The sequence below is a fragment of the Acyrthosiphon pisum genome, chromosome A2 (assembly GCF_005508785.2).
Source record: "Acyrthosiphon pisum isolate AL4f chromosome A2, pea_aphid_22Mar2018_4r6ur, whole genome shotgun sequence".
Taxonomy (NCBI): domain Eukaryota; kingdom Metazoa; phylum Arthropoda; class Insecta; order Hemiptera; family Aphididae; genus Acyrthosiphon; species Acyrthosiphon pisum.
In genome coordinates, this window is record NC_042495.1 from 33376146 (window position 1) to 33396445 (window position 20300).

The following is a 20300-nucleotide window of genomic DNA, read 5'->3' on the forward strand; positions in this document are numbered from 1 at the left end:
GTCCTCTTAAGGGGGTTGGAAGCGCTCTGTTTCTAAGGAGTAAGCTATAGGCAATTAGTTTATCAGGTGAAATTGTGTTGTGCTGTTGTATGAATAGTAAATAAACATTTGTGTGAGTGTCCAGCGCGCCACCACTACTACCCGTATATTCAACAACAGTGGGATATTCATTATAATTTCCAGGAAATAACTAGCGGTTCACACACGCATGAACAAGTCATTGTATTTGATGAAATAATATATTTTGTACTAACGAAAAACTAATTTTAATCAATTTAAACCTAAAAGTCTGACAAAAATACATCAACTCAAAATTATCAGATTTCATTTGAGTTGATCGACCTTTTTTCTAGGTTATTGTGAAGTCGATTTTGGAATAACTGTTTAACTTCCTTAAAAAAGAAACTAAAGTAAATCTAAAATTTTTAAAAAAATTTAAAAACAATACTATGATTTAAAGAACAATTTTTAAAGAAATATCAAAAATCGATTTCTACAATAACCTGGAAAAAAGGTCGATCAACTGAAATCTTTTTACAGAATTGAAATCTAATTATTTTGAGTATGCGTAATCTTGTTAGGCTTTTAGGTCTAAAACGTGAAATAAATACACTGTTTCAAATCCCCTTAAGAGAATGCCACAGCGCATGTGTTGTCACCATCTTACAAACTCTTAACATACCAAATTCACATTTTATGCCGTTAGCTTAAAAATTAGATTGAATTGACCTATCATGAAACTTGGTGGTAAGAACATTATCTGTGTTTTGTTGGAATTTTTATACGATAATTAATTTAATTTACATTTATTATACACAACACGCATAACTTACTTTAAAACTGAATTATTGTAAAAAAAACCTCCAACAAAACACTGACAATGTTTCTTACCATCAAGTTTCATAATAAGTCGATTCACTCTAATTTATAAGCTAATGGCATAAAATGTTAATTTCTGAGTCTACATTTGATATGTTAAGTGTTTGTAAGACGGAGACAACACAAGCGGATGTGGCGTCCTCTTAAGCAATATCTATTCTCAAGCATCGATTGAATACAGCTATGTGCTTTTAACTAAATATGTCCTTTTATTTTTTATTCCAGTATTAAAATTCTAAATAATTTTTTATCTCTTATTTCAAATGTATGTGAAGTCTAGATTAAACTCTCAGACTTATTTTGTGCTTAAGTGAAATTAATAATAGTTACCCTCCAACTAATTTTAATACAAAAGGAAATTTGGATTTTGTACACAAGAATTTAAACTATTTTCATCAAATATAATCAACTTTGTTAAAAATGTAATGTTATCTCTTAGTTAAAATAATTTTTAGAAATATTCACACATGATTGTTTTATTTTTTTATAGATATATTGATGCTCCACTGAATGAATCTGAACAGCAGAAATTGGAAATAGATCGTGCTGACCGTAGTTTCTTTATGCAAGAATTATTATTATCTATGTTAACTCCAAATGGAGCCATGCCAGCAACAATAACTGCCAAAAAAGACCAGTCGCCATTAGCCACAGTAGCTCAACCTCAGGTATCGCAAGCATTAGCTAAGACGATAGTACCAGATACCAAACAAAGACAGTCTAACAGTAGACCATCACCACCTCCTCCACAACAACCACAGCAATCGGCTAACCATGTAATTGGTGTTCCTCACAGATATTCTTCACCACCCAGTCGCAATAGGCAAGCCGTAATGCAATCACAAATTCCACAGCCAGCAGCCAATGTTAGAAAACAACCTAAAGTCTCTGATCCATCACCATCGCATTGAACTAATTGGTAAAATCCGGTTGCTGCTTAACAAATTCAACATGAAATGTCTAGTCGTGTACTGGTGTTGTGTAACACTTAAAATTAAAGTAAAATATTTAGGATGATTTTTTTCGATAGATTTCAGTTTAGTTATATGCATATATAAACAAATATTAATGATAACTAATTCAAAACGGTATGTTATATATATATATATATTTTTGTGTATTAAAAAAAACAAAAAACAAAAAAAATATACTGGTCTTTAAATAATTTAACATTGATTTATCGCTTAAGTTATTAAACTAATCGCTTGAATTCATACGTCTGGAATTTTAAACGCGGTATTTCTCTATTGTGATATTGGAATTAATAATTATATTTTGTTAAGAACAAAATTGAATATAAAGTTGATAAACTTAGTAAATATATTGTAAATATGTCTAGCCATTGTTAATTTTCTTTTGAAATTAAAAATTATATACATATGTATTCAGTAATGTTTGTTCATTGTTTTTTTAAATAAATTTACTTCAACTTTTATATATTTTTGAGTACCTATATAATTACTTTTTTTTAACAATTCTTAACAATGGACTTAATTTAATCACTTTTTTTTTACTATTTTTATGGGAAATAATAATATAAACGACTTGATACGTAGTTAAAACAAAACTTTTAATTTAGAAACATACCGAGTATGAATATTAATATAATGTGTAAACATATTATACAATTATAATTTAATTTTTATTTAATTACGTCAATTAGGTTCTGGTAAATGTTATTGTTTGTTTTCACCACTTCTAGAATCTGTGTAAAAATTAATTTTATCTTTTTTTTTTCAATTACTATTTTTTTTGTTACGTTAACTATATATATAATTTTATTTTATTTTATCTTTGCTTTCCACACTTAATATAACTATTTATTTGTATTCAAACACTTAAAAAACATTTTAACTAACATCATTCTATAATAAAAAAAAAAATAATATACGAGTTATGAATGTTTATTACAACAAGAAAAAGGGTTGATATATTTAAAATATATCTTACAATGATAAACCAAAATATTATTTATATTTATTATAAACTAATTTTTCATCAAAGATGACGTAATTGTTTATTCCGAAATATGCAATGTTAAGTTTAAGAAGCTTAAAACATAATTTTTTTAATCAGAACATCGTATGTTATAAGTAGGTATAAAATGCTACTAAATCGATTAGAGAATAAAGTATATTCTTCAAAGAAAACAAAACGTATTTTTTCGTAACAATATTTAAAATTTATTCATTTCTACTAATTTTATAATCATTAACAACACACAAATATATATAAAAAATCTGTTGTAATACAAAATTTTGAACATTAACCCGTATTTTTTTTCAAACAAATGTTTCAATAAAATATCTTAAGCGTTAAAAATTCGATGTTGAACATTTGATTCTTTTATATGTATTAATATTAGAAAAATTTCATGAGTTGAAAAATATAAAACCAAAATGTATGTATATAATATGTGAACAATAGTGTCATAACATAATATAATTAAAATAATAACAATGTTGATCTAATTTCCATACTTTAAACAGTACAAATGTTTATAATATAGTCCCAATCTTAATTAATATTTCCCACAGTAGAAAAATGTTTAATAGCTAATAATTTTTTTATGGTTCATGACTTTCTCCAGAGATCTCAAATTGTCCCACCAGTTTGTCAATTCGTTTTGTGCAATTAGATTAAACCACGGTGTAATTGGATGTCTTAAGTTCTTTAAGAAATTATTCATTTTTGATTTGGGGATATACAGGGCAGTACTCACTTCATCTGGATTGGGGTCCAAAGCAACGTCTTTGTGCAAAATAAATATATAATCAATTTCGTGTTCGCCCCAAGTCCCATCTCCTTCGGACATGTACCTAAATAATACATCAAGTCAGGCACCAAATTTTTTCAATGTATTGATTAAGTTGTTATTACCTTATTCTGGTTATATATTGCAAGTCTTCAGGTTGACACTGGCTTGAAGGAATTCCTAATTCAAACACAAGTCTGCGACATGCAGCGGCTTTAGCGCCTTCTAAGTCTTTACGCTCGTGTTCAATCTCATACAACGGATGACTGCAACAAGAATTTGTATAATGATCTGGGAAAGTGATCTTGGTTGATGACCGCTGTTGTAATAATAGTTCATCCTTGGTATTGAACAAAAATACACTAAACGCACGGTGTAATGGAAGTTTTCCGTCTACTAGTCTGTGACAGTCTCGTTTACTGGCGAAGCCGCATTCTTGGTCATGTTGATCAACAAGAATACAGCGTTCTTCGAGGGCAGCTTCTTGTACAGGGTTTAATGGTTTGGGTACGGTTGATAGAAATCGCCGTAAGGGTACTGTACCCAGCGACTTGAAAATCAACTTCATAATAATATATAACCTGTTGGTAAATACAAATAAATTAAAATATTATTTAAGTAAAGTGAAGTGCTTATGTTAGTTCAACTGTGTTTAATGAACTTCACTAAGTATAAAGTAATGTTTCTACATTTCATTAGTAACATATAAAGAGAGAGAAATTGTTTGCAAATGAATAATACACTGTTAATGATAAAAATAGAAGGTTTACATTCTAAATAATTAGAACGCAATAGTGTAGACTCATTCAATGGACATAATTACTTTGAAATACAATTGTAATTGTTGACAATTATATCAAAGTAATTAACTATTGACATACACATACATAATATGCTTATTATTTAAATTCACATGTAATTACCGATTTTTATTTTTAGAACAGTAAAAATATACCCAAGGGCCAAGTTGGGTTATAAAATTTTTAAAAACTAAACAAAATATTTTACTTAATCAACAGGCACGTGCTAAAATCCTCGTAACTCGGTTTTTACAAATTGTTCACGAAAGATAAAAAACATTTGATAGGTCTAACATTATTGAATATAACCATGTTAGTGACAACATCACTATATTTAACTTTAGAAAACTTAGATTTTATAATATTCATATAGTAGTCATCTTATTTTGAGTTACAATATTTTTTTTAATCCATGATAAAATTCAATCACGTCATAAGTAATTTATAGTATGAATTGCGTCATTTTTATAAAATAATAAAAATAACAAAAGTAAATTTGTCGTTATTAATTACACTGCAACACAATATTATGATGATTAAACTAATATGATGATATAAATATCAAAACTAAAATTATGGCATAAATAAATTGATACAATACAATATTAAGCAATATTTAATTATAGGTATATACGTTGTTATTTCTTTTTCCTGGTAAGGAAAATAATCATAATAATTTTGTGCATAATTGTGAAGTATTTGTTTATTTAAGCACTTTGAGATGCTTGTATTTTTCAAGTTTTACCTTGACTCGTTGTTTGTACAAATGAAGTACCTAATTCAAATTATGAGATATTATTTAGTGTTTGGAGCGCCAATTTCCATTCGTCATTTAAATGTATTTTATGTTGAATAAATCCGCCTTGGCAGTTGGGTGTAATTTAATATGACACGGGTATGCTAATAGTGCGCTGACGCCCGACATCCTCTTACTAACAAAACATTGTAACTTAAATTGAGTTTTTTTCCACCTTTTAGGTAGGAGGTTTTGACACAAAGCTGCCGTTACACACTTGTTTGTTTAAATTAAACTAAAGTAATATTGCTAAACAAACAGTTAAAATTATATAATTGGATATTATAATATAATAATATAATATTCAAACACACAAATTGAATTGTTAAAATAATATCGGCAAGCTACAGCTTTAGTTACAAAATGTAGTGCACATTTTATGGTAATCGAAAAGAAAAGTGAGTATAGATTATAAAAATAGATACTATAGATTGATTTATTCTTTTTCTATTGTTATGTAACTTGTTTTGAACAGTACCTATACACATAAAATATGTAATCTTGATTTATTTAGTTATTTGTTGTACACATATTGAATACACTATTGTGTAGCAATGCTGTGTTCCTATTGTATGCTTAATAAATAAAAGTCTAGTTTTATTTGGCAGAAACTGAATTTAAATTTAAAATAATAGAAACAATTTAACAAGTTAAATAAATATGCTTAAATTGAACCAAAAACATACTTATTTAAGAAGTTAATAGAGGGAGATTAGTTTCAAACCAAAGTCATAACTAATAACCTATTTGAAATGACAAACTAATAATTATGACTTAGTACTATAATATTTGTGCAAATATAGTGAAATCCCATACGTTATCCAATTTGAATAGGTACGTTTAATTATTTTTATGATATTTTATTTTAAATTACATTGATCTTATACCTAAATAATTACTAACAAACATCTAGTATAATATATTAAAAAGCTCATTAAGATATGATAATTATTTTTGGAAAACTAGAATCATAATTTATTAGTAGGTACGCCTATTAACTATTATGTAATGATCGATCCTTGGTCTTAAATAATGTGTAGACACTTCGACAATAATAATTATGTTATTTAAATTATATCGAATATCTATTTGTGAAAATTAAATGTTTTTAATTATTTGATTGAGTTAATTTAAAACTATATAATCAGACTATTAACTTATCTTGTATATGTAACGAGATGCATAACCACATTCTAATGGAAAATATTTTTAAAATGTCATTTAAATAGGTAATATCATTTCACCCAGATATGCCACATTATTGTACATGCTTAATTAAATATTTTAAATACCTACCTAAAGGATAGAAAAAAAAATAATAATTAACAGGTAGGTACTCCTGTGATAACAAGCAAGCAAATAAAGAGTTGTCTTCAAAACTTGCTGTAACAGACCCTACTAACGTGCTTGAAAATTCTAAGTACCTATTGTATGTCATAACAAAGAAAAAAATACGAAACAATAATAACATACCTCAAACAAAAAAAATTGAAATCCGTTTAAGAACTTATCGACTGGTGTTGACTGCACACTCGGACGAACAACAACACTGGTCGTAGATCCGTAGCATAATAGGCATTAGGCAGAAGACACCGTGCACACGTCTCGACACTAACGAGAAAATTAGAAATCGTTTATCTTTTTGTTGGAATTTATACCTACGGGGCAATAGGTCAGTAGTGGCATGGTTTCATTACGATTTAATGTAAAATGCAAATAATTGTAATATTTTATTCAAAGCATCCGCTTTTTTTATCAATAATCTGCTACGTTATCAATTATGTGATACGATGATATTGTTTGACCAATCCGATGACTTCCCTCTTAAATTTTAATTTAAGGTTAAGATAACAAACTTGAAATGTAAACAAAGTACAAAATACAAATTAGAGACATTTAATTTGTTCGTTGAGTTGACACTTGTTGTCTATATAGTTTTTACTTTTACTGTTCGGCACTTTGCTATAGTGTTGTCTAATACAATATATTGTCAGTTACTCACTTACCACTTCCCGGTTGCGAGTTGTCGCTTATCATTTGTCCTTTTTCACGTCTAGTCCGTTCATTGTTCACATCAAAACTATAGTAAAATACTTCTTTAGGATTGACTGTTCTCCGTAATAAAAATATTCTTCACTTTTGAGTCTTGAGAACTAGCTAACCGCCTTAAAATACATTTTTTATATTCACCACTTTTACCTGCTAGTTACTATGTGGTGAGTTGAAGTCGATCATAACTGAAATCGTTTCGTGACAAATAAATATTCAATTTATTAAATCTCGATTAAGTTATTAAATTATAATGAACAGTAACTATAAAGTTTGCCATACCATTGCTGATGTGAAATCGGTGATTTCGTCTGAAAATAATTCATTTGATGTTCGCATCGAATCTGATTTGCCTGAATCGACGACAACTGAAAAATGTATCTTGGGAATTGACGAAGCTGGCCGTGGTCCTGTCCTAGGTATGTATAATAAAGCAATAAAAATATATCTGAGTAAGTAAGCAGGTTTAGTAATGAATCAAGTTTTAACAAATTAATGTCTTGGCAATGGATAAAGTGATGAAATTATAGATTTGGGAAATCAATGTATATTAGCTATCTACAATTATTAGATGTTCTCAAAAGAAAATTATACCCCTAATTTACAATTTACTCTAGGTATAAATGTATCTTACATTGTTCATCATATCATTGCATATAATGTATTAGATGACTCGGTTCATATGTGCTAATTTCTATATTCTCATAGGTCATAGATACATTTAAATATTCTAGACATAGGTAGCTCATAAACACATATATTTTACTTTACAATACGGGTCAAACCCATTTTATAAGATATCTGTAGGTACAGTAAAAACAGGTATAACAGTTGTTTAAAAATATTTCGTATCATTATTTCCCTGTTATTGCTAAAATATATGTCTTTATCTTATATATATTTTCAAGTCAAAAATATTAATTTGTAGATATGTTAAATTTAGTTAAATGCTAGGCAATATATTATGTGTAATAATCATTTCTTTATGACTTCTTTACAGTATACCATTGATTGATATACTAGTACAGTATGTAGTACCTTAACTAGTATTTATAATAAATGTATATACCTACTGTTTTGAATTTTGTTTAATAATATATTTGCGTTTAGGTCCAATGGTATATGGTACATCTTACTGTTCAGTAGACAATCAAGCTATACTAAAGACATTAGGATGTGCCGATTCAAAAGTTTTGTCTGAACAAGCTCGAGATGATATCTTTGATGGAATAACAAAACAATCTGAAATACTTGGATGGGCCGTACACATTATATCACCTACTACAATAAGCAATTGTAGCTTTAGGAGGTATTTATATGAGATGAAATAATTTTTTCATTTTTGTATCATAATACTAGTGTTTTTATCACAATTAGGTATAGAGACTATAAAATATAAACCCTGTAGCATAACCAATTTATGTTAAATTTCCTATTATTAGCATTGTTTAGGTAGTATATTTATCATACATTTATATTCATCAACATTTTTGTATTATTTTGAATAGGCAAAAGTGTTCTTTGAATGAAATTTCACATAATGCTGCCATTGGTTTGATACAACGAGTTTTGGATAGAGGAGTAAATATTTGTGAAGTATTTGTAGATACTGTTGGACCACCTGAAAAGTACCAAGTAAGAATAATAGTAGTTTTCATTTTTAGAATGCATGAATACTAAAATGTACTTTAATACATAATAATACCCATCTCTTTTTGAATTGTTTTTTTGTTTGTGTTACATGCATACAAAAACATTTTAAATATTGAATTTATTATATGCTTGCAAATGTTAAAAATACTAAGAAACAAAATTTCGCAATAGCTTAAAGCAAAAAAAAAATATATATAAATACATTATAATATGAAATATAAATAATATATTATCGTTATACATTATTATCTAGTACATTTCAAATGTTGGCAAAATTTAAAAAATTTAGTATAATAGTAAATATTTTGTTTAACACAACTTGTGATTTTAGCTTTAATAACACAAACTCAATAGTGGTCTGACACATTTTCTGTTGGAATTTTAAACTTCAACTCTTCTTATCAAAGTAAATTACTATTTATGACAAATTAGTTGAATAAAAGTAGAAATTATAATAATTTTACACTTTTAATGAATATTATTGCAGTTAATAATGTGTTTTTGGAATTCTATTTAATAAATTAATATAAAATATTATCCGTTTACCTATATCAAAATGTAGAATGTATTAATATATTATTTTATTATTGCTAATGAATGGGGAATATTTGTGAATAAAATGATTTGAATATATTTATACTGAGTAAATGATTCATTGTTACTTGAATCTGAATGTTATTATGTACAAAAACATAAAGTATAAACTTTTCTAATATTTTATGGTTTATATTTTAAAATATCATAATATTCATGTATTATGGTTTATTTTTCATTTTTCAACTCTTGTTGTAAATACATAATTTGTAATTTATTGTATTTTGTTTTTAATTTTTAGGAAAAATTACTATCAATATTCCCTCAACTAAAAATCACAGTGTCTAAAAAAGCTGATTCTTTGTTTCCAATTGTAAGTGCTGCTAGTATTTGCGCTAAAGTAACCCGTGATGCTGCGTTAAAAAATTGGAAATTTATTGAAAGACCTGGAGAAGATATTGATTCAAATTGGGGAAGCGGATACCCAAATGGTAAAACAAAATAATTATAATTTCTAATAGTTGTTTTGATAATTAGTTCAGAATATAAAAACAAAATATTTCATTTAATATATTTGTACTATTTAGATCCTGTTACAAAAGAATATTTGAAAAAAAACATAGATCCGGTATTTGGATTTCCTAGTATTGTACGATTTTCTTGGTCTACAGCAGAATTGGTACTAAAAAATAATGCAGCACAAGTAGACTGGTAAGTAGATGCTATTTCATCATGATATTGTGAAATGTTTAATATATTATATTATTATACAATTGGTGTTTGGTTTGGTTTATATAACAATAAACTGAAAATTGAAACAAATTGAAAAGTTTATAATAAAATATTTAAAAAATGTTTAGGTCTGATGAAGAAGAAGATGAAGACAAAAAATCAGTACCTATAACTTCATTTTTTGGTCAAAATAGTAAACAAGTTCAACAAAAAACGCCTTTTTTTGATGATAGAGGTTTAATAGTTACAACTAAATTTTAGTAAAAGAAAAATCTTTGTCTTATATTTGTATATTTAATTTTAATTATTATAATAGATATTAATATAACTATTTTTGGCTCAAATTATGTTTACAATATTAAACTTCTTATTTAAATTCATAATTCAATAATAATATATTATAATATGTAAATTAAAATGAGGTTTTACATTGTTAAATACAATTTTATAAATAAATTAAAATTAAGTTAGGAATCTTTATTAAATCACAATAAATATTAAATATAGACTATACCCTGTCCCACGAGAGAACATGCCGGTTCTGTGAATCACCCCACGTCACCCAGCTATCGCAACCGGTTCCCCTATTGCAGGGGGACGCACAGAAAACTTGATTTTAGTTGTGCCGCGGAATGATCTCTTCTGGGACCAAGTATAAAGATATATTCCCTGTATTTTATGTTCAAAATACGGCAGTATTCTTTCCTTTTCCATTATGGGTTTTTAACAAATTAGTAATTACATGTTTTTTTTTTTGTATAATAGCTTTTCGACTGTAAAAAGCTTATTATTAAGAACGCAGATTTATAGAATTCAAATTTGACAAAGATAGAAAAAGTTTTTTTGAAATATCTTATTACATTTTTAAGAAAATTACCATTGTTTTGAACTTCAGGCAAGCTCTTACTTTAACTATATGGATTGCTTGATGGTCAGAATCTATCTAACTTGTTATTAATGAATTTATTTTAGTTGTATGAAATATTATTTATTTAAAAATAAGAATAAGTACTGGTACATAATTTTTAGTTTTTGAGTTTTAGAAAGTTCAATGGAAATACCAGCGGTAACTGACTACTGCTGCATGAAGAACCATTAAAAGGTATCTAAAGTTTAATAAAATGTAGAACAAAATATGATCACAATATTATAACGTCTATGGTTAATATTTAATAGATGTAAGTAATGACACCAAATACACAATAATCGCGTAACATTGGTCACACTTTTTTTATGGTAAATTATGGTAGGTACTTGGTCACTAGGTAGTACCTATGGCATGTACTATTAAGTTGTGGTTGAAAATAACTTGTTATTGGAACTTTAATTTTTAGTTAATTCAACACTTCATAAAACCTCTATATCATTCAATAATAAATGAAATAAAAAACGTATACCAAGATAAGAAAACATTGATTACGACCATTGTCATTATTTTAGAAAAATTAAGAAAAGTATTTATAGTAGTGTTTCATAATTTTAAATATATTGTTTTAATTAAATGTTCTAAAAATAAAATTTTTGGCTAATTTATTATGCATATTTTAACATTTTAGTGCATATATTTTTGCATATTTAAGATTTTTTAGCGCTTCTTTGGTTGGTTTTTAATGCATATAAATACGCGCTCTACTTATGGGATTAAGTTAGGATATACTTTGAGGTATTGTAAATACCAATTTAATCCTATGGGGTGAATATGCAATCTCAAACAAATTTGAACTTAAAATATTTAGATTTTATGATTTTAGTATGAACAACTTATGAAGAACTTTGAATTAAATTTTCAATCTTTGGGTACAGAAGCTTAACATTTTATTAGTTTTTAACTACTAAATATTTAAATTTTCTTGATTTTGATGAATGTTGTCAACATTTGATCTTTAAATGCTAATATAAAAAAAAAACTGCGCCCATGTATCTTTAATATTTTGTAACTGCTATTATAACAACTTATGAGAAACCTTTTATTTAAACATTTTCAAGCTTTTAGTCACAGCGAAAAAATGTCTAGTATCTACCGCGATTATACGTTTTTGAATTACAACAAAATAATGAAATCATCGCATGAGAAATTTAGTTTCCTGGTGAATATCCTGTCAAAAAAATGCTCATGAAAAATGTATTTGACTTTTGGTTAACTTTTTTATTTGTTATTAACTTATGAGTTGAGAAATAGAAATCTTATATTAAATTTTCAAATCTTAGATATAGAATGAAAAATTTTTACGAAATTCTAAGGACAAAATAATTTTCAAATATTCGTGATTTTCACAATTTTCAGTTTTCACATACTTATAAAAAATTACGTCTATCCTACTTCCATGCTCTGCAGATTTTTTAAAAACGATAAAGATACATAAAAGTACAATTACCAGTTATGGCTATATATGTATATAGCAGTAATAGTATTTGTATTTTTGTTCATATTGTTTCAAAAACAACGGTATAGTATGACAATGAGATGATTAGTTATAAATTATTGATCGTATTACATACAACATACGTTATGTTTTATATTTACTTGACAAGGTATATTTTTTAGTAATAAAAAAATAATTCATATTTTATTGAAGTAGGTCAATAGTATTTAATTTCTATTACTTAAATTGTTTTCATCAGTTTTTAATTTGTAGTACCATAATACAGGGTGATACATTTAACATGGCAACAACAGGCACTATCATTATTTAAAAAATAATATTCTGCTTTGGAATACGAAAATTAAACTTTAGGTATCTTGTCATTCAAAAAGCTATGAAACCTAAAAAATTATAAAAACACATTTTTCCTAACGACTAGAAACAATGCAAATTTTTTTTTTGAAAAACAAATATTTTTCGAAATAATGAGTGGTTTATGATAAAAGAATCACCTGGTATATAATATGCACATTGCACGTGTACCTATATGACCTATATATTACAGATATTATGTTGATTAGTAGCAATTCTATTTTGCATTTAATCTCCTTTGAACATCACTTATCAATGTTTTTCTTTGATGGACGACAATTAAAATATAGTATTATTCGCTTAACAACATATTTTATTATTATTTTTTTTTTTATTAATGTGTTTTTTAGTTACCCATTCGTCAATATAATGTGCCTACCTTTTACTTTTATTATTTCAATTTTAATTAGGTACGTAATATACGTAAGCCATTAATTTGACGTATTATTGCATTTATTTTTGCGTATACCTGTAATGTATCAGGTAAAATTGATTTATAGATAATGCAGTTGATATATTTTCAAAAATAAAAAAAAGATATCTTAATAAACTACTTTTGTTTATCAATATAAATATCGCCATATAATTAGTTTGTAGACTTTTAACTATAGCCATATAGGTATTCAATCGTATTTCTAAAATATCTGGTAGCTACCTTATTATATTTAAAAAGTAGGTCAGCGCATTTTGGTGGTGGATGTTTGACCATCGGGCATCGGACAGGATAGTGCAATTTTACTGTATTCGATTTGAATGCAATGATTGCATTCGATAAAAAACGATTCTGAGCTGACGAGGGAATCTTTTTTATTTAATTTTATTCGTTTCTATGGTGATAAACAAAGCGTTTTAAAATAGCTCAAAAATGGCTAAAATTTTCCGAACTTTAAACCGTAAGGAACAAAATCCAAAATACAACAAAAAAGATCTCTTGTCCCCCATCGTGGGGGCACGGTCCCGGGGCCCATCTTTATCCCCAAAATATATTTTTTTGACGCGTCCAATAGTTACATATTTAAGTAGGTAGGTATGGTAGGTAAATTATTATTAATAATAATAAAATAAAATTATTCTTAATTTTATATCACGAAAAATTATTATAAATAATGAACTACGTTTGCCAACAATTTTGTTTGTTTTTTTTTTGAGCATTTTAGATTACAAATTTAACTATTTAAGTAGGTATATAAAAAGGTAGTTATAAGAAAAAATTATTTAGCTCTTGTAAATTAGGTATTTCAGTTCAAAGTAGGTATTAATGAATATTATATACTAAGCTTTAGAGGACCATAGTTAATAACCCAGTGAACCAAAATTGATCATTTGACTGTCAAAATGTTCAGAAAAAAATAAATCTACCATAATCCATCAAAAAATAAAGTGGTTACCACTTGAAAAAATAAAGTCGATTTTATTATTGGTACAACTGTTTGTTTAAAAATGTTATAAAAATATTGCCTGTTAAAAATATAGAACCGTCTTTTTTTGTTTTAACAAAATTCCATATCATCGATCCATAGTTGTTAAAAATAAAAACCGTGTACAATGGCATAAGATAGGTACACTCTGTACCTATATTTTTTGTATGGTAAAAAATCATACAATAATATAAAGTCGTTAATCGACTATTCTTAAAAAAATGATATTATAAATATTAAATTATAATAATATATTCTATATAACATTTATAAATATGATAATAATTTGTATTAATTAAAATCAACTTAATCTATTAGTCGAAAACGCGCGTGAATTTGGTATAGCTAAATTATTGATTTCACTTTTGTCTGCAACAAAGATGCTGATTTCGTGTAATTGGCAATTTTATAAATTCGGCGTAACATATTATATGAGGGGTTGAAATCCAAAACGTATTATTACCAAAATATTGATTTTTCAGGAGAAGCGATTTTCTGTATCTTAACATTTCCAATAAAAACAAACCATTTATAACCAGACAAATCATTTTGAAAAGAAAGTTTTTTTTTTTAAATTATTTAATATAATATATTATTTATATTTAAAACGATTTTAATGTGTTAAATATTTTAGAGTCATATTCTTAATTTAATTTAAAACTTAAGTAAAATTTTTAAAATTATATTTTAGTACGTTCTGGAATAACATTTTTACTTCCCCATATACAGGTATACAACACGGGTAAAAGTACGTATTGGCATTTAAATGGAAAAAGTACGATTTGATTTTCTAAATATTATTTTTATGTTTGGTAAATGTTCGTTTTGGATTAACCAGTCATTTTGAATCGCAAATTTGACCAAAAAGTAGTAGGTAAGTTTTGATTTATTCTGACGACGTCAATCGATGTATCGATATTTTTCCATAAGAATCGAGACCAGGCACCAGCTAACTCAATTTTGTCAATTTATTTAGGCAATAGTACCTACGTTTTGGATTTCCACCCCTCATATATAGGTGTTGTATTTAATTGCGCCTTCGGTAATGCAACGCTGTGGATACGACGTATTATTGCCATAATATTATTATCTAGCCCAGCGGCCGAGATATTTACGCTCATATTTGTTATCAATGTTGTTATCATAAAAATTTTTTTATCATTCGTGTTGTGGCGATGTACATCAAAATATTGAGCCGCGGCTCCATCCACAGGTACATCGTATAATAATATGATCTAAGATCGCATCCACGAAATTTCGGGACAAGTAGGTACCCCAATTCTTCTCACAACGTACTCCCTGTTAGGGTCCCGGCAGGGTATTTCGTTATGCTCTCGGCCGTTACCGTCGTTTTAAATATTGTTCGCGTTCACCGTTTGTATTTAAACAATAATGTTAAGCCTTTTTGTCTTTTTATTGACGATCGTAGTATACACGCGTAGCAAACTTTTTTGTCAGTTATATCAAATATAATAATTACTACTATGTCGGTTATCCAGGCGTTTTGGCTTTCGTCGTCATTCTAAGGTTCCTAGCCTCAAACAATCAAACCTTTCCTCCTTCGTTGTCGGCGGCAAATTTTTCACATCATCAAGGAAAAGTATAGACCTATAATAAGGCTATAAACTAGTTTATACTGTTTATAAATTATAGGTCTAAAAAGTAAACTTATCTACAATAATTACCTACCGACCACAGATTTCTATATTATAGTGTAGTATAGAAGTCTGCGGTACCGACTCATATCCAAGTCTATCGAGTCCTACTACGATATCAGATTTGATGACTTACGACAAATAACATTTTTTTTTAAAGTAAATATGGTGTATAAATGTGTGGTTCCAAATTGTGGTGTAATTTATGCTAATGCATCAAAAATTAAATTATATCGGTAAGGTTTAACATTAAAAAATCATTGAGTGTACCTATTCTGTGTAAGACCAATTAATATCTTCGACGTATGTATTATAGATTTCCAACCGATGAAGTTTTAAAAAGTAAATGGATGAAAAGTTGTTCAATTACAAAATATCTCGTATCTTACAAAGTGTGTGGTAATCATTTTTTACCTGAAGATATTAAAGATAATGGTCGTCTAATACCTTCTGCTGTCCCTAGTATACAACTTGGTGTAAATCTCCATCCAAATTCTGAAAATTCAAGCCAAATGTATGTAGAATTTTATGTCTATACGCCTAATTTTTTATATAGATTTATAGTTATCTTATTGTAAATTATTATTCACTCATGTTTAGTGATATCAGTACAATTAATAATTCCAAACCGAATGGAGCTGACTCACCTCAAAGATCTGATACCTCTACTAGTTTGATCACTGAGTACGTACCTCGTAACTACTAACAAATATATTTTATTTAAAATACGTTTTGTATACTATGTATTGCAGTATATCACCAACTCAAACATCAAAAAAAGGAAAATTTTCATTAAATCATCCTAGGTATTTTAATGATTTAACCATTGAACATTTTTCTACACCAAATAGAGCTAAAATATATCTAGCATTTGCCAAACAAAAGCACAATGACGTCAAGAAAAAAACTGAAAAAGGCTCAACAACAAAACCGAAGATTGGCAGAAAAATTAAAATGTATCAATATTTAATTCGGACCATAAGACAGAAAATGCTTCTCAGCTTATGCAAGTAAATCACTTTGTACTTACTACTTAGTATAAGATCTATGGTCTGATCCATGAATATATTATTATCTAAGCCCGCAAACGTGAACACATGGTGGACGTTAGTGCGGGTGTTCCAAGGAGCCCATATGTTAGGGAATTGTTTGTGGACCGGGAACCAGATAGGTGAGTTGAGTATTTTGATATTTTTTTCTTTTTTTTTTTTTTAACGATAGACGTTTTTTTTCAGATCCATCTGAGCAGCCTGAACAAGTGCAATCTGTTTCCCCGCCACCTGCGTCGCTCTATACCCGGTACTTCTGCAGCTTCACCTCAACCGCCTCCAAGGTCGCCAACCACCCCTACTGGACGGATGGTGAATTTGCGATTGATGACGCCGAAGAGGATGAAGTACTCGGAATCAGAGGAAAATATCCTACACGATCTGATTTTGACCAACTCGCCATTGTTGAACACCAGGGGGGATTTGATTACGCTGTTGCAGCACATTGCGTTTAAACATGATCCTCCCAGGACATTGACCAGTTTAAGGACTAAGATCCGAGATATGAAGAGAGATATGCAAAGCCGTGGAATCATAAATTAGTCTTTTTTTTTTTTTTGCAACTCTAAAACTTTAAATGTTATATTATAGCTCCCTAATAATGGTTTCATGAAAAGTATGAATTTAGTAGTTGAAATCTATCCTCCTTCATCTCTTTTGGATATTTACCAACACAAGATTGTATTTAACACTTTTTCTATCATAAGTCATTACTTTCAATGTATTTATTCGTATTGCAATAATTGCAATGACTTATTTAATATTTTATAATAAGTTAAAATAAAAGTTTATATAAAAAAATAAACCTCAAGACTGATCAGTAATATATAATGTTGTGTGTTTTAATATTTGTTGTATGGTCTGATCTTATGTTTTTCTAAAAAGTGATAAATGTTTGTACAATAGAGACTAGAGAGACATAATAATACTTAGATAGCTAAATTACTAAGCAAAGCTAATACATTTAACTGTAATGCCAGTGTTTATTGCAACAAAAATAGGAATTTAAAAATTACAACTATTAATTTTCTAATTGTCCATGAGATGATCTTTAAAATCATGTCTGGAAAAACTGAAAATAAAAGATGTTAGTGTACTTAATATATTATATTATAAAAAATAACCTATTAGAAACTAAAACATTTAGGTTTTGTATCAATATTTAATTCGGACCATTAGACAGAAAATGCTTCTCAGTTTATGCAAGTTAATCACTTTGTACTTACTACTTAGTATAAGATCTATGGTCTGATCCATGAATATATTATTATCTATGTTGATAATGGTAAGACGGCTGTCTAGTATAGTTATAGTTAGAAACTTTAAAATTTTAGCTATGATTATACATTTTACCTACTATATAATATTAACTTATATATACATATATATATAGTATATTATATATTCTGTTCAAAATGAGATGATGACTCGGCAGTCAAGTTGTGCGCATGGGCGTGGCTTTGTTCCGTGGCAGTGCCAACGTGTCACCGTAGTGGGGACGGCGTCTGAACATATGTCTGACCGCCGCCTGACAAAAACTGGTCGCCGCCGAGTCATCATTTCATTTTGAACAGAGTATAGACTATAGTATTATTATATACTTTTATTAATTTATTAATTTATGATATAGATGCCAAGTTTGCAAGTGACTAAAAAAGAGGAATTTCGTCAGGGTAATGGTCATTTTTAATACTAATATTGGTACAAATAGACTCCCATTCATGTTATTATTATGTTTTAGATAAAATTAAAAAAAAATTATCAAGTTAAAAAATAATGAAATATTAGTATTAAAAATGACCATTACTCATTTTTAATACTGTTTTATCTAAAACATAATAATAACATGAATGGGAGTCTATTTGTCTATATAAATAAATTTGGTGTTAATATGCTAATGTTTCAATATGTATAATATTATAATGTACCCATTATTATTAATTGTATTATATGTTTATATTTTTCAGCTATTCCTACACAATGTTCTTTAGATATTTCCCAACAAGTGATATCAAGACAACATGAACATTTAATCCTACCAGTTAATTTATCAGGTGTTCCGGCTCTATTAGAGAAATATTCATTATTACATATATATACAGTGTGTCCCGTTTTAAATGTACCACTAAATATCTCAGCCCGATAATCTTAGATTGAAATACGGTTTGCTGCAATAGCTAAGGGGTACTGAAGTACACATTTAAGGACAAATTTCAAATTTTTAACTCTTGTAGTTTGCGCATGCGCAATACAATTTTTTTTTTTTTAAATTGCAACACCTATTTTTGTCACCGGATATGGATAGATTATTTTATTCTAAGTAATTTTGATCCATTGACCATAGTTCTAAACCAAAAATTGAATGAGTTACACCTTTTGGAAATTTTAAAATAATTAAATTTTTTCGATTTTACCAAAAACATTTATTGTTTTAAATTTGATTTGAGTGATTTTTTCATAGATTTTAATAAAGAATGTGAAGTAGGAAATTAAATAAAAAATACTCCGTTACATTGTTTTGACTTATGTTTATTTTTTTTATCTAATAAAATGTTCAAAATTTCCTCCGTTTTTTTCTAAACACATTTCCAATCGACGACTCACTTCTATATAGGTTGCTGCCAAAATTTGTTCTTTTGTTGTCTGCACGCTACCGTTATTTTATTTTTTAAATCCTGTAAGTTTGCTGGTGGATCTGCATAAACAACAGTCTTTAAATGACCCCATAAAAAAAAATCTAATGGTGTTAGATCAGGTGACCGTGGGGGCCATTCCACTGGCCCGTGAGTTCCCATCCATCGATTTCCAAACATTTCATTTAACTGTTGTCTTACAATAATGGCATTATGAGCGGGTGCTCCATCCTGTTGAAAAAATAAGTTTTGACGAAGTAATAAAGGGACATCTTCCAACATCATCGGTAGCAAAGTTAAGAAATCTGAATAACGTCTTCCATTAAGAGTACCGTCATAAAAATGTGGACCTATTAAATTTCCTCCTAATAATCCGCACCACACATTTGTGCCCCATACTGTTTGATAATTTGTATCAACTGCCCAATGTGGATTTCCGTTTGACCAATAACGGTTATTCTGCTTATTTAAAACGCCATTATTGGTAAACTTTGATTCATCGGTCCACAAAATGTAATTTAAAAATAATGGGTCGTTATTAATTTCTGTTGTTATCCATGCAATAAATGTTAATCTACGTTCGTTATCACCTTGGCGTAAATGCTGAACTAG

General features: G+C 27.9%; 4 protein-coding genes across 9 annotated transcripts in view; 3 read left to right on the forward strand and 1 right to left on the reverse strand.

The window, feature by feature from the left end:
- The window catches only part of Kcmf1 (potassium channel modulatory factor 1), a 10464-nt gene extending 8237 nt beyond the window's left edge, over positions 1 to 2227 (forward strand). For 2 of the 3 annotated variants that reach the window (NM_001163834.1, NM_001163835.1), the window contains exon 7: positions 1370 to 2025. In NM_001163834.1, coding sequence (NP_001157306.1) covers positions 1370 to 1790 — 421 coding nt within the window. In that variant the 3' untranslated portion in view covers positions 1791 to 2025. Of the gene's footprint in view, positions 1 to 1369 lie in introns of all 3 variants that reach the window. The other variant, XM_029488955.1, reaches the window with a different exon arrangement.
- A 197-nt stretch (positions 2228 to 2424) lies between these two features.
- LOC100166744 (isopentenyl diphosphate isomerase) lies at positions 2425 to 6974 on the reverse strand. Of its 2 annotated transcripts, none has more exons than NM_001159362.1 (3): positions 6704 to 6974; positions 3760 to 4215; positions 2425 to 3698 (listed from the first exon to the last, which is right to left on the reverse strand). In NM_001159362.1, the coding sequence occupies exons 2-3, from the start codon at positions 4200 to 4202 to the stop codon at positions 3428 to 3430; spliced, it is 714 nt and encodes a 237-aa protein (NP_001152834.1). In that variant the 5' UTR covers positions 4203 to 4215; positions 6704 to 6974; the 3' UTR covers positions 2425 to 3427. The 2 variants fall into 2 exon arrangements, with proteins under 2 accessions (NP_001152834.1, XP_008184969.1); XM_008186747.2 differs by lacking the exon at positions 6704 to 6974 and adding an exon at positions 4643 to 4807.
- Positions 6975 to 6976: 2 nt separating this feature from the next.
- LOC100168820 (ribonuclease H2 subunit A) lies at positions 6977 to 10936 on the forward strand. Its single transcript, XM_001946890.5, has 6 exons — positions 6977 to 7698; positions 8390 to 8588; positions 8788 to 8914; positions 9768 to 9957; positions 10054 to 10177; positions 10327 to 10936. Exons 1-6 carry the CDS (start codon positions 7533 to 7535, stop codon positions 10457 to 10459), a joined length of 939 nt encoding a protein of 312 aa, XP_001946925.1. The 5' UTR covers positions 6977 to 7532; the 3' UTR covers positions 10460 to 10936.
- A 4568-nt stretch (positions 10937 to 15504) lies between these two features.
- Positions 15505 to 19245, forward strand: LOC100571994. Of its 3 annotated transcripts, none has more exons than XM_029490074.1 (8): positions 15505 to 15564; positions 16167 to 16242; positions 16323 to 16520; positions 16607 to 16690; positions 16759 to 17016; positions 17087 to 17177; positions 17242 to 18728; positions 19023 to 19245. In XM_029490074.1, the coding sequence occupies exons 2-6, from the start codon at positions 16172 to 16174 to the stop codon at positions 17097 to 17099; spliced, it is 624 nt and encodes a 207-aa protein (XP_029345934.1). In that variant the 5' UTR covers positions 15505 to 15564; positions 16167 to 16171; the 3' UTR covers positions 17100 to 17177; positions 17242 to 18728; positions 19023 to 19245. The 3 variants fall into 3 exon arrangements, with proteins under 3 accessions (XP_029345934.1, XP_029345933.1, XP_029345932.1); XM_029490073.1 differs by having other exon boundaries at positions 15512 to 16013; XM_029490072.1 differs by having other exon boundaries at positions 15512 to 16242.
- The last annotated feature ends 1055 nt before the right edge of the window (positions 19246 to 20300 follow it).

Coding starts and splice junctions, on each gene's coding strand:
- LOC100166744 (NM_001159362.1), bottom strand. CDS start 4,202: ATGAAGTTGATTTTCAAGTCGCTGGGTACAGTACCCTTACGGCGATTT. Junction 3,699..3,759: donor CAATATATAACCAGAATAAG/GTAATAACAACT, acceptor TGTATTATTTAG/GTACATGTCCGAAGGAGATG.
- LOC100168820 (XM_001946890.5), top strand. CDS start 7,533: ATGAACAGTAACTATAAAGTTTGCCATACCATTGCTGATGTGAAATCG. Junction 7,699..8,389: donor TGGCCGTGGTCCTGTCCTAG/GTATGTATAATA, acceptor ATTTGCGTTTAG/GTCCAATGGTATATGGTACA. Junction 8,915..9,767: donor GACCACCTGAAAAGTACCAA/GTAAGAATAATA, acceptor TTTAATTTTTAG/GAAAAATTACTATCAATATT.
- LOC100571994 (XM_029490074.1), top strand. CDS start 16,172: ATGGTGTATAAATGTGTGGTTCCAAATTGTGGTGTAATTTATGCTAAT. Junction 16,521..16,606: donor TCTGAAAATTCAAGCCAAAT/GTATGTAGAATT, acceptor ACTCATGTTTAG/TGATATCAGTACAATTAATA. Junction 16,691..16,758: donor TCTACTAGTTTGATCACTGA/GTACGTACCTCG, acceptor TATGTATTGCAG/TATATCACCAACTCAAACAT.